This window comes from Ammodytes marinus (assembly GCF_949987685.1).
Source record: "Ammodytes marinus genome assembly, chromosome: 10".
Taxonomy (NCBI): Eukaryota; Metazoa; Chordata; class Actinopteri; order Uranoscopiformes; family Ammodytidae; genus Ammodytes; species Ammodytes marinus.
The window spans coordinates 15230330-15244201 of NC_137214.1; the positions used below are offsets into that span (position 1 = coordinate 15230330).

General features: G+C 40.5%; 1 protein-coding gene across 1 annotated transcript; it reads right to left on the reverse strand.

Moving 5' to 3' along the window:
- Nucleotides 1-2697: 2697 nt before the first annotated feature.
- zic6 (zic family member 6) lies at nucleotides 2698-6648 on the reverse strand. The gene is made up of 2 exons (XM_080035909.1): nucleotides 5649-6648; nucleotides 2698-3410 (listed from the first exon to the last, which is right to left on the reverse strand). The coding sequence occupies exons 1-2, from the start codon at nucleotides 6613-6615 to the stop codon at nucleotides 2710-2712; spliced, it is 1668 nt and encodes a 555-aa protein (XP_079892035.1). The 5' UTR covers nucleotides 6616-6648; the 3' UTR covers nucleotides 2698-2709.
- Between the last annotated feature and the right edge of the window lie 7224 nt (nucleotides 6649-13872).

The following is a 13872-nucleotide window of genomic DNA, read 5'->3' on the forward strand; positions in this document are numbered from 1 at the left end:
TTGCAACAGCAACAATTACACTCGTAGTACAACAAATGTGGGAGCTTATTACCTAGGTAGGATCAAAACTTCTGCTTTACATTTTTTATTTTTTTTTGAGAAAGGATAAATGTTGCAACAAAAATAACAAGTGGCTTATAGGTTTAAATCGCTTGTATGTTTGTCATTAAAAAAAACGTCCATTAATAAGGTTTGACACTGAACTTTATGTCCATCCAGATAACTGCCCCTCCATCAAGTCCTTTCACTGGAATAAAGCACATCCTTGTTACAGCTAGTTAGCCGTCAGATCAGTGTAAGCAGATATTTTCAAAGAAATGTAAAATGAATGCACCTTTGACCCGATATTCCTTTTGATATGTGAGAAGCAAATTGTTATATATAATGGCAGTCATCATCCGCATGTTTAATGGTATAAAATGCTGACATCCATACATACAGGTACAAAGTATAAAGTTTTGCTTCTGGCAGTGGAGCAAAGGTTTTTTTTTCTCCCATTACCTTATTCATCATAGTTATGACCCATCCGACCTTCACAATAATCAAGCTACTGCAGTCCTCTCCTGAGCGGGACGAGGACTGACACTTAAGTTTGTACATCCTCTTTAGCTACACACAATTTAATGTACTTCAACTTGGTTGTTCAGTTTCCAATCATATATATATATATATATATATATATATATATATACAGTATATATATATATATATATATATATATATATATATATATACAGTATATATATATATATATATATATATATATATATATATATATATATATATATATATATATATATATATATATATATATATACAGGATATATAGGCTTCAAACAGAAAAAAAATTCTCTAAAATAATGAGGTGCTTGTTGAAATCTACACTCCAGAAGATCTGAAAACAAAGCAAACATGAGCAAACTCCTGTGAAACTGTACCAAAGGTGAAGCGAAGCAAAAATCTTACTATTAGCAGTATAAGTGCATCCAAAATACACTGCAATTCTCTTTATGCTTTTTTCAAACTGTTTAAACTGGTTTCGATAGCCAATTGGAACAGACCAATACAAATCCATCCATTCTTGTGATTTGTGATTTTTGACATGTCAAATTAAAGCCGAATTATTCATTCAGAGTAAGATAAAGGAACTTAAATTTCTTTGAATGGGAGTATGATGGAAATAATAATTATAGGCTGTAATTATCAGTATTAGGACGATACAATAGATTTGCTGGCCTAGCTTCAATGTGAGCCATATTAGGATTCTGAGTGTGCATGTGTGTGTGTGTGTGTGTGTGTGTGTGTGTGTGTGTGTGTGTGTGTGTGTGTGTGTGTGTGTGTGTGTGTGTGTGTGTGTGTGTGTGTGTAAGGAGCGAAATAGATAGAATGGAAATATTTTTAATTAATTTGAGAGTTGACGATACGACCTTAGCGACATTGACTCGAAGTGGAAGTGCAAAGGAAGATGCACTTGAGGATGCTCTCACCGAAGGGCAGAACGCGCTTGACCTTCACCACATTCAACTGTATCCCAAAAAAAGAGAGCACATGGGCATGACGTAGCCTATTGAAAAAAGACATGACGGCGTTTTTAATCAGAGGAGATTAAACTCAATAAAACCAGTTTAATAGGCCTACCTTCGGGTTAAAAGCCTGGCCCACTAACACCGAGTATCTTCTGTAGCCTACGTCAGAATGTCCTCCGTATCTAGGCCGTACATTAAGTTTTGCAACATTGCAAATATGTCGTACTATGCTTTATGAAAATGTACAAAAAAAATGTTTTTTAAAAAAAGGGAGAAAAAGGGGTTTGATGAAAACGCATTGATTGGGTGCAACCACACTCCGGATCAAAGAGAATATAGACACTTTAATAAAATATAGAATACATAATTAATTATACAGTAGGTTTATGTACAGTAGAACTGTATGCTAATTAAACGTTTTCAATAGTATCACGAACACTGGTTTATACCCACATTGGTCTTACTTTGCACAGAATTGTAATACAAACAAGAATACGAATGTGTAATGAAAAAGGGAGAACTTAATTAAGGAGGAGAGAGAAAAGAAACCTACTGAGCCTCGCAGTTTCATAATTACACACACACACACACACACACACACACACACACACACACACACAATGCTTCAGGCCTATGACCCAGGCTTGTTAGGTTTTTAACTTAAGAAAAGAGATTTAGATATGCATTTCATCTTGCGACATAACGACACGAATGATGTTTATATATTCCCGACATACTTTTCAGCTGTATACATTCAACAGAAATCCCTACATCTAGGGTTACATTCAGCACCATTTACTTTTCAGTTATAGCCTTTAAGTTCAGAGAACTCAAAACGCAGGTTTAAAATCCTATGTCATTCTTTTTGTCTCACTTAAGATAGATATTTATTTAATGATTATGCAACACAGCGAACACTTAGGCATGTACACGTTGCTCCTACAACCCAGTGTTGTGGGCAGATGCAGCTATAGACCACAATCAAACAGGCCTCACAATAACAAGTAAAGCTCGTCACCAAAATCCAGATTTCAATAACTCAGGACAAAATATTTCATAAAAACATTCACAAAAAATACAGAGACTAATAGAGACACCGCTGTAACTTTGACGTTATAACAACATGGAAAAAGTTGCGCAACAAAAAACAAACAAAAAAAACGATTGGAAGTCGCCCTCGATCTCAGAGAGACGGGATGTTATTACACTGCTTTGGTGGGAAAGAGTCCACGCCGCTGTGGCATGTGTACCATCCATTGACGATACTTTTCTGAAAGGGAGATGGAGTGGAGGGGAAAGTCCTTGAGCCCTGAGCGTACGCGTGACTTGCCGCTGTCTGGCCGCAGGGGTAGTGGGAGGCCTGGGACCTGTAGCTGCCAGATCTCTGCAGCAACAAAGGGTCCAGGAGGGGCTGCGGCCTGTGTGTGGAGTAGTCCAAACTGCTGTCAAACGTATGATGGAAACGTGACCTCTGAGTCGACTCATGATCGCGGCTCTCCGGGGACATGCATGGTACAGGGTCTTGAGCCGAGGTGGGATGCTGCTGCTGCTGATGATGATGATGTGGCGGGGGGCTGAGCTGTAAGGCTCCGTCCGGCACTCGCGTAGTTGACCTGGCCTCCATGACGTCATGACCCGCCACGTCTCCAGAACGAACCTCGCCATCGCCGTTTTTGCCGACCGCCGGGGCCTTGTTGTTGTTGCTGCAGTGGAGCTTCATGTGCTTCCGCAGGGAGCTGGGGTGGGTGTAACACTTGTCGCAGCCCCTGACCTTGCATATGTAGGGCTTGTCACTGGAGTGCACGTGAGAGTGTTTCTTTCGGTCGCTGCTGTTCGCGAACCTCCGGTTGCAGCCCTCGAACTCGCATCTAAAAGGTTTCTCACCTAAACGTGGCAAAAGAGAGAAATGACGGCGAGTTATAAAATGCGTACAGGCCCCGTGCATGCTCTCCCTGGCCAATATATGCTAATACTCGTGTGAAATAAGTGTATTGAGTGTACTCCATCTCCATTTAGCCATGTTATATGAATTCACTCGACACTGCAGTCGCCTAGACTCTGCAAACACAGATACTCTTTTCAGGCAACACCGGCCTTCATTGAACATGTTTAAAATGTGTTGACATTGTGTTACAACAAGTTTGACCAACTGTGGGAAAAAAATGCAATGAGAACGCACGTAAAAAAAATTGCAGAGTTCAAAGTATAGTTGATGAAATGTTGCAGTCCTGATGGCAACAAGTGAGACGCTTCATCTGCGGACTAATTCAACAATGCTATAGTGCATACACATGCATTAGAGTGTGATAAACGTGCCGACATCAAATGCAAAGATTTGTTTAAATGGAGTTATGCAGAATGAATTATTGCGATCGTGATGCTAATTGATCTCCAAGCACAGAATTGCCCACAGCTGAGCACTGCCTCCCGCACAATGATGTAGCGGACAATCAGTGAGACCTGGACTCATAAATAACACTTTAATAGATTGTTGTTAAATTATCCTTTTGAAAGATTGAGTCTCAATTGATTTCTGTCTTTCGGATTTTTTTTTTTCTGGAATAAATTATGTCAGGTTGGAGACAGTACGCATGTGCAGTTTTGCAATAACAGTTTCATGACATTAAGCGTCCCTTTCCGGTCTCCATTCTCCTTTCACCACTGAAAACAATTTACAGACGTGAAAAAAGGACACCTATAATTACAAAAATGTTCCCCCTTTTATCTGAAGGCCATTCACTTCATTTGTCAATTATGTATTAAATTGAAATGCCCACATTTCAGGGAAATTAGCAACACCTTGTGAGATCAAGCTTCTACCTCAATCCCTGATGTGTGTGAATGTGAGGATAAAACAATATTGCACGATAAATGTCCCTTTTAAAGGACATTAAATTATGTGCTCGGATCAGGGGCATAGAAGGAAAACGTTCCTTTTCACCGTTTTGAAAGATGCGTTTTATGACAATATGTACGAAAAATCTGAACGAAAACGAAACTGAACGACCAAGTTGAAGTACATTAAATGGTGTGTAGCTAAAGAGGATGTACACACTTAAGTGTCTGTCCTCGTCCCGCTCAGGAGAGGACTGCAGTAGCTTGATTATTGTGAAGGTCGGATGGGTTATAACTATGATGAATAAGGTAATGGGAGAAAAAAAACCTTTGCTCCACTGCCAGAAGCAAAACTTTATACTTTGTACCTGTATGTATGGATGTCAGCATTTTATACCATTAAACATGCGGATGATGACTGCCATTATAACATAATATAGAACAATGTTGGGCAAATAAAAAGGCCCATCAACGTGATAGAAATGAAAAGAAGATAGGGCCATCCATAAATCCTCTTTTTTAATGTGACTACTTTGTTTATTTATGATATTTTGTTTTCCTCTTTCTGGCTGGGATCATCCCCTGCAGCTTAGTCACCTTTTTATTTTCCTACCGCATCACTGTGTGAAGCCCTCTGCTGTGCACAGAGGAGGACGAATCCCTGTGAGGCAGAGACCGCGTAACGGCTACGTCACAACTCTCCGGTGTCCCAGCATTTATTTAATAATTAAACTGAATGAAGGGGGAGAGGCACCCACACCACTAGGCCTGCTGCACACCATGCTCGTTTGTAATTTGCTTACTACTACTGCTCATCGGTGGTGCTTGAAGCCTGTGCATGTGAGATTGCGTTTCAACAATGAAAAGTGCTTTACAAATAAATTGTATAATTAGGGCCTTTTATTATAATTACTGTTATGCTTATTTCTCCTGAAAAAACAGGCAATAACATAGCTACGACAAGCAGCAGCGAGGAGCTTTGCATGAAACAATTTACAGCAATGTAGGCCTCAATAGTCCCAGCAATGTAATAACAACTAAAATAAAAATAATAAAAACACACAATATCGATAATAGCATAATTAAATTGTTAAACTAATGTGACATAATTCGGTAAATAATGAAAAAAATAACTGTTTTGTTGACGTAAATAAACACTGCCAAACTGTTGAAATACTGACCACATTTTTTTATTACATTTTCACGTAAAAAAAAATAGTAGACTTTTTTAATTATCATAACCGCGATTATTATAAATGGTGTGTTTTTGTACCATCGTTAACTAACCTGTGTGAGTCCTCTTGTGGATTTTAAGATTTTCGGATCTTGCAAAAACTTTCTCGCAGCCGTGAAAGGGGCAGGGAAAGGGCTTTTCCCCTGTGTGGACTCTGACGTGGTTCACCAGCTTGTATTTGGCTTTGAAAGGCTTCCTGTCCCTCGCGCAGTTCTCCCAGTGACAGACATATTCAGCGTGCTCGGGTCCCCCGACATGCTCCACTGTCACATGGGTGACAAGTTCATACATGCTCCCGAAGGCTCTGGAGCAAGGCGGCAGCTTCCCAGCCCCCTCTTGGCCGTCACTCCACCTGCACACGAGCTCGTGCTTCACTGTTTGCTTAGAGCACCTGAGGAAAGCGTCGCCTCCTCCTCGCTGAATTGCCATGTTGAGGGGCTTGTACAGACCCAGGAATTGTGTGACAAGCTGCTGTTGCTGGCTGCTTCCCTTGGGGTTGATAGCTTGGCCATAAGGGTGAGTCCGGGTGAGGAGGTCGCCAGGTAGACCCAGCATCATCTGGCTGCCGAACTCTCGAGATGCGTCGGTGGAGGCGTGGGCCTGCTCCTGGTAACTTGTGAAAAAAGCATGGCTTCTGTTGTCCCTGCAGCCAGGGAAGTCACGGTACCTTCCAATCCCACCATGTTGGTTAGCTCTGGGTGCCAGTTGATCAGTGACGGGTGGCATGCCGGCTCCAGAAAGATTGGCTCCAATGATAATGCCCCTAGGGCTGTGCTCTAACCGGTGGCTGGGGTATCCAGAGTCTGCAAAATGGGGAACCGAATGGTCAACATATGCACTGGACCTCGTCTCGGAGTAGTCTCGCAAATTGTGCGAGGGGCAGAGTTTTAAGGAACTGCCAGTGGGGTGTCCCATGTGCTCTCCTGCCAAAGGTGGCAGCATCATGCTGGGTTCAGTATTGCTCTCCCCGGGGTTGACGCAAGAGAGAGGGCAGCCACTAAACCTCGAAAGGCTTGTCATGTTTTGTTGTGAGTTTGGCTATGAGTTTGCAAAATCAACCACCGATTCAGCACTCAGGTCGCACCCAGAAATTCAGTTTCCATTTCCCCATGTTTGTATATCATCTGCATGTGAAATTCTTGGCCGTGAACTTCGCAGAAGTAGGAACCAGACTCAATTTCGTTAAAGTTGGTGTGGGTCCCATGCCGTTCACTTTGCCCTCTTGATTTGTGGCAATAACCGTGGTAGTAAAAATGCTTCGAAACAGGCCATGGTGCAATATAAAAGCACAGCAGGCAAACCTTCTTTTAAAAAGGGAGCTTTGGGATTGGTTGGAATGCTCCGTGATTGACAGGCGCTGGGTTTGTTTTAAAAGGGACACGCAGGCGTTCACTGCACGACTCCGTTTTCAAATATCGCACAGAAAATGCTTTGAAATGTGCCGCGTTACTCGCAAATATCACTGCCTCTTTCACTTCAGGCGCCTTCTAGTAAGACCCTTCTCGAAATCTCAACATATGAAAAGAAAAAAAACGCAAAAGGTCGAAGTGTAATAACTAACCATCTGATAAAAATCAAGCGATTAAATGCAGACGTGACAATCACAACTCTAGGCTACCGCTTTTTATTTCACTGGTAATCTTGCCAAAAAAAAAATGTCCCACTCCTACCCAGCAAGAATAATAGAGAGACTGGCCAATGCGTGTCGTAGCCAATTATTGTCAAGACTTGCGTTTGAAAACTGTGAAAGTTACAGGACACCATTCCAAACTGGAATCAAATCAGTATAGTTTAAAATGATTTAAATTAGTATTAATGTCTTAGTGTGACAGTAGCCTGTATAACTGCGAGGTGTAATGCTGTATCGTTGTATAATATATAATAATATATCTAAGTTATCATGGAGGTAAGAGTAGCATATTTGTGTCACACTTTAATTTTGCAGTTCCACTTGGGCACACATTTACTAGAACTTATTTGAAAAAAATAAAAATAAAACTTTGAAGGAAAGCAACAGTTAGCCAGTTCCTGCATGATGCATCGGACCACCAAAATATCATTACCGTGTTATTATTGGGGAAAAAGAGTGTATTCATACTGACATTTCCAGCTTTGTCACTGGGGAACACTACAGAACATGATGTAGGCTACTATTTTACCTTTCAAGCCCTGAGCAAACCATTCCCATGCATAGAACCCTTCTCATTAAGCTCAAATAAATTAAGAATTATCAAGAGTGAACAACGTTTTCTTGCAGGCTATAGGCTAACTAAAAAAAAAGGGGGTTACGTAAAATGTAAATGATTAAACGTGACGAACAGTAGACTCTACGGTTCATTGGAAACTTTTCTTACTTAGGGGTGCTGTGAGGACAGCAGCGTAAGAGCAGCTCTCCACTCTCCTCTGGTGTGCAGCACATATTTCTGAGCGTATGTCTGCTCGCTCCGACGTGGCTCGTATTCTATCAACGCACTCCCTGGATCAGTGCAGCCAAATTCTTTTATCTGTTGCTTTTTTTTAAATTGGGCTACGGTGTATAAGGTGAAAATCCTCTTATTTCCAAAGCCTGTGAATGTCTGAAATTTCAACCTTTTCATTAAAAATAAAATAGAAAATAAATAAAAAGTATTGAGAGAGAGAAAGAGAATTTCCTTTTATTCCACATTATTATGCTGACGTCATCTGCAGAGACAAAGCAAAGGGGCCCTCTTGACATTAAATGCCGCAAAATAGTAGACAGGCCCAGAACTGGCCTAATTCCATCATGATTGTAATGGACGCTCATGTTTGTCAACCTTTAACCCGATGCGTTTCCGAAAATGATTGAGGGCTGAAGGCCCAGAGTCTCCAATCTGTCATTCAGAAAGCAGGCACTGATAGACCTGCGCCCCAAATAAATCTAGCTCCCCATTCAGCAGCAGAGAAGGCAAAACAAGTTAGAATCATGAAGAATGCCTGCACTTCTACTTAAAAGACATTCTGAGGCTGTTCAGGTTCACCTTTTCAATACTAACAGTCACCTTAAATGCAGTGTAGACAATAGGCCTGTTTGATTACTAGCAGAATAGGCCTACCCCTTTTGTAATTAGTAGAAAATGACTGAGATTATTGAATGCTCAACGCTCTTAACCTCTAAATTTGCTTAAATGTTTAACTGGGCTGTAATGTGGTCATAACTTAATTAGACTTGAGCCAACAAGCAGAAATTCCATAAATTACAACTCCATTTATTCCTCTACAACATATTACGGAAGGTGTGTAATGACATAATCAACTTGTTGTGAGCATTTCACTGGTTAATTTAAATCTTTAAGTTCCATATTATTTATGATGGAGTGGTAGGTTAGCTTCAAAGCGATAATCAAATAATAGAGAGCAGGCAAAGGCCAAGACATGCAAATATGCACTGTAAATCTTTTCTATTCTACTATAATAATTTAGGACTTTGTCGTGTTACTTAGACAGCTTTTCAGTTATTTGTAAGAAAATAAATAGGTTCGTCAAATACGTGACAAGTTAGCATTTTAATTCGGAAATAACACGCAGACAAATATACACAAGTTCAGTTTTAAATATCTACATTGAGACCAATTTTAGCATTATGTGCACTTCCCTCCGACCCCTTCTGCTTGATGAGAAGGGTTATTTATGTCGGTTGCTTGACAGGGCAGACACAATCCTAGTGACTGTTGCATAGATAGTATCACTCCCAACAATCAAAACATTCATGTCAGGACATACTCTGTGCGTCCAGAGGGTCCGTGTCACTCCGGGCACAGTGAATATGGAGCAAATGAATGACAAAGTGAAAATAGGCACAACACAAGTGCCACTTAGAAAGGCCAGGGTTACAGTACAACACCATGTTGTATAGGCAGGACCTCAAATTCAGCTGATTTCAGTTTTTTAACCTAGGACGGTGATGAGAGGAATTAATTTAAAATAAGGCACAGCACTACACACACAAACACCTATATACATACACATTTAAATATGTTTATTCTCAGTCTGTGTAACAATCACCAGCGGTTACACTTACAAATAAGTATATATTATTTCACCAAGTTTCCAAATGATATACTGTATACTGTATATGTGTGTGTGTGTGTGTGTGTGTGTGTGTGTGTGTGTGTGTGTGTGTGTGTGTGTGTGTGTGTGTGTGTGTGTGTGTGTGTGTGTGTGTGTGTGTGTGTGTGTGTGTGTGTGTGTGTGTGTGTGCGTGAGTGTGTGTGTGTGTGTGCGTGTGTGTGTGTGTGTGTGTGTGCGTATGTGTGTGTGTGTGTGTGTGTGTGTGTGTGTGTGTGTCTCAGGCAGACACAATGTTACTGTGTGGTCATATTATGTGGTACAAAACAGGAATACCTTTCAGTGTGTGTGTGTGTGTGTGTGTGTGTGTGTGTGTGTGTGTGTGTGTGTGTGTGTGTGTGTGCGTGTGTGCGTGTGTGTGTGTGTGTGTGTGTGTGTGTGTGTGTGTGTTTATCAAAGTGTATTTACTTTGTATGGGGTGTGCTGAGATATTATAGTTGATAAGGGGTGGCAGCGCACAGTCTTGCCACGACTTTATGAAATTAAGATGAATTAACAGGTTTGTGATGAGTCCATTTGCAGACAGATGCTCCAGTAAATCACAGCAAGAAGTCCATTAGCCCTCTCCATCAGCATTGTGAATGCAAACACCAAGGAATGTAGCAGTCACTCAAGACCCAACTGACCATATGATCTATGAAATACAGATGGCCATCTATGTGGCTATCATTGTACTACATGCAGGTAGAAACCTATATGGAATATCAAAATGCTAATATGAAATGACAAAGCATTTCTGGGATTGCTTTCCTCTAATGACAAACAGAACACAAACACATCCCCAGCACAAACATTTGCCCAATGCAATAGAGCATTATTACATTGTGAAAATTCCAAATTACAAGACGGCTAAATAATCATTTATCATGTAATACTCGTGTCTATTGCCACACGATCCTTGTCGTTATCAGATGCTAAAATTGTACAGAAATCAATGTTTCTTTTATAGATTATGCTCCATGTATTTGCAAACACGCCGAATAATGAAAATGTTGTTTTGAAGAAAATGTTAAGAATGCTGAAAATGAGTCGATGCAAATGTTGCATGCATAAACTTCCAAGCACTTGTTGCGGAAAAACATGCCAAGCAAAGATTTTAAACTTAATTTACTCCGAAAATATACGAAATCGACTTGGTATTGTTGTGAGCTTCGCATATTGAAGAGAACTGAGAAAAGATTGCACCCAAAGCAGCACCCAGAACACAACTACACATGTTCTTATTAAATGTCACAAAATCCTGCAAGTTCATTTAGCACAATTTAATTTATTAAAGCGAACCATCGGATCACAGTATATCATTCATTTAGCTGTGCCATCAGAATAAATTCACCACACTAATGTCTGTTTAAAGTGTAAATACAGAAAACACACTCGTATACAGTGACACTTGAAAAACAAAGTCATAGTTTGCCATTGTTTCAGGAAGATGGAGATTTCCCTTTTGTCTGGTCACTATTGAGTTAAATTTCCAACAACTTATCTGAAGCACAAGCGGCCTGAGCCAGCCAAGCACAGTGGGTATCCTACAGGCCAGCCTACTTGGACTAAAAAAGAAGAATTACTGTACTTTGCTGAAAGAAATCCAGAAGATTTGGGCTGCCTTCCTCGTGTGTTTATATAAGGAAACAAATTACATGCATCTAGGTCATTTATGAAATATGCACTGAAATAACATTTTTAGCTGCTGACTCCAACACATCTAGTTAGAAAGAAATGTATAAATGTGAGTTGTTTACCATATAGGCTGATGGTTATGCTCTGCTCTTTTCCAACAGCATTGGCCTACTGTCAAAAGAGGTACTATGCAAGCTACAATATTGTGATATTTTAAGGTAACGCGCATGCTCAGTTAGGGGAAGATTACGTTATAACCAATAGGCTATCCCAGCGCCCAATGAGGTAATCCCAGCAGAGATAACTAAATCATCACATTATACGTATTGCTGCAGAATAGCCCGCTATAATTTAGCACATTGCATTACGCCTACATTCAAATTATCATTAAAGCTTTTAAACTGTGTTGGGTATTTGAACCAAAGAACACACACGCCTATAGGAGCATTTTCATTTAATCATTTTACGCAATGTATACCCGTCTCAAAATATTAAAAATAAACATAAAATCGTGAAAAACTAGAAAATACTGCTGGCCAAAATTAAACTAAATACAATTCAATAGATTTGAATTAAATTAGAATTCAAAATTGAGCTGAAATTGTCACTGCGTGCAGCATGCTCGAGAAGCGGTGTAAAATATTTGAGGGAAAATGGCTAGTGTGAGTGAGAAACGGTTAACAAAAGTGCAGCTCTATAAAGTTGCATTTCCCTGTAGTTTCCCCACTTGCCTTGGTGAAGTAGGCCTACAACTATTTTAATGCGCAATCTGCACCTTTCATGCAATACAATTGATTTTAGTTTTTAATATAGAAAAACAGGAAATTAAAATGTAATACACCTTGCCCATCACAGGCTATATAATATTCTTGTTATGCTAAATCTAGATTATTTTTTGACGCTCAGGAAATAAGTTTTATTACAAAATGTGTGCTTGTAGGTCTCGTCAAAATTAGCCTTTACGTTTGTAGAATTGACTAAATATTACAATATTTAATAAATGCCTGTATTTCTCAAGAACTCTGCAGTATAGCTTTACATTTAATCTCAAGCAACAGTTGCTTAACATTAGGGCCCTAGCTGATGACAGCTCCCTTTTCTTCTCAGCAAGAGCTCAGTGCGTACGCTGCTGCTCTGTCGCTCACAAACATTTGTGACTCATCTTAACCATGTTACTTAATTATTTCACTGCGAGAATACGGGCTGCAAATACACGGCACATAACCTTAAGTGGCGTATGAAGCCCTGGCTCCGCGTCTCAACGAGCCAATAAAATATGGAGGGAATATAGGAAAACTTAACAGGCTGTTTGTCACTTGTGAAAGTTCACAAAGGTCGCCATAAATCTCATAATGCAAAAACTGCAAAGGCAACTCTGTTAACCGCGGACGCGTGAGTGTTTGCGCGCAGAATACTAGGCTGCGTGTTTTCGTGCGTGTGCGCGCTCGTGGTCCACTGCCTGTGTGTGTGTGTGTGTGTGTGTGTGTGTGTGTGTGTGTGTGTGTGTGTGTGTGTGTGTGTGTGTGTGTGTGTGTGTGTGTGTGTGTGTGTGTGTGTGTGTGTGTGTGTGTGTGTGTGCACATGCATGCTGTGTGCAGTGTGAGAAGACGAGAGACGAGTGTGTGAGAGTGAAAGGGGGAGTAAACTGTGAGAGGCTATGACTTCGTGGAGAGAGAGAGAGAGAGAGAGAGAGAGAGAGAGAGAGAGAGAGAGGGAGAGGGAGAGAGGGAGGGGAGGTGAGAGAGGCAGGCAAACAGAGGGAGAGAGAGAGAGACACGAGGGGTGAGGGAGAAGCCTACGAGGAGAAAGATGAAGGGACTCATTCGTCATTTTGCTTCAAGATAAGTTGTTGAGGCTATGTACAAAAAGCGCAAGCGTTGTAGCCTACTAATGTGCACGACGGCCATCAAAAAAATAAATAAATAAATAACACACACACGCGCGCACACAAACAGATACATTACCAAGTGATCAACAGGCTACGCACAGAGCAGACTATTTTCACTCAGAAAACTAAATCCCATGCAATCTCCACGGACTAAATATAATAACACACATATAGGATACGGGTCTTGCCTCATATAGCTAGTTTACTTAACACAGAATAGATGACACATAAATTGGTAAACTCACCTTTTCAATCTATAACTCTTTCTCGAGGGAATGTTCTGGAGTGAATGCGATGGGATGAGGGTGAGGGTGAAAGCAGAATGAAGAACTGATTTGAAGATTTTTTTTTTCTTTTTTTTTTCCAAGTCCCGGTCCCCCTAAAATAAAGAATGTGAGCTCCTTCCTGGGACAGATTGAGGGGGAGAGGATGTGAAAGGCTCGGAGTTAAAAAGCGCCGCTTGAAGCACTCAGCGTGTCTCTGAACTTGATCAGATTTTATGTGTCCTGCAGCGAGTCAGCGGCAGCCCTCTGAAACTTGCTCAATGGCACGAATTTCTTGGCTGAGCGAAAAAATCTCAGGATATTACAATTACTGCCATCTTTCTCTCGTGTCTTTTATTCCTCCGTCTTACACCCTATAGAGCTTTTGCAACAACAAAAAAAGAGAAGAAAAAAAAAGAAAAA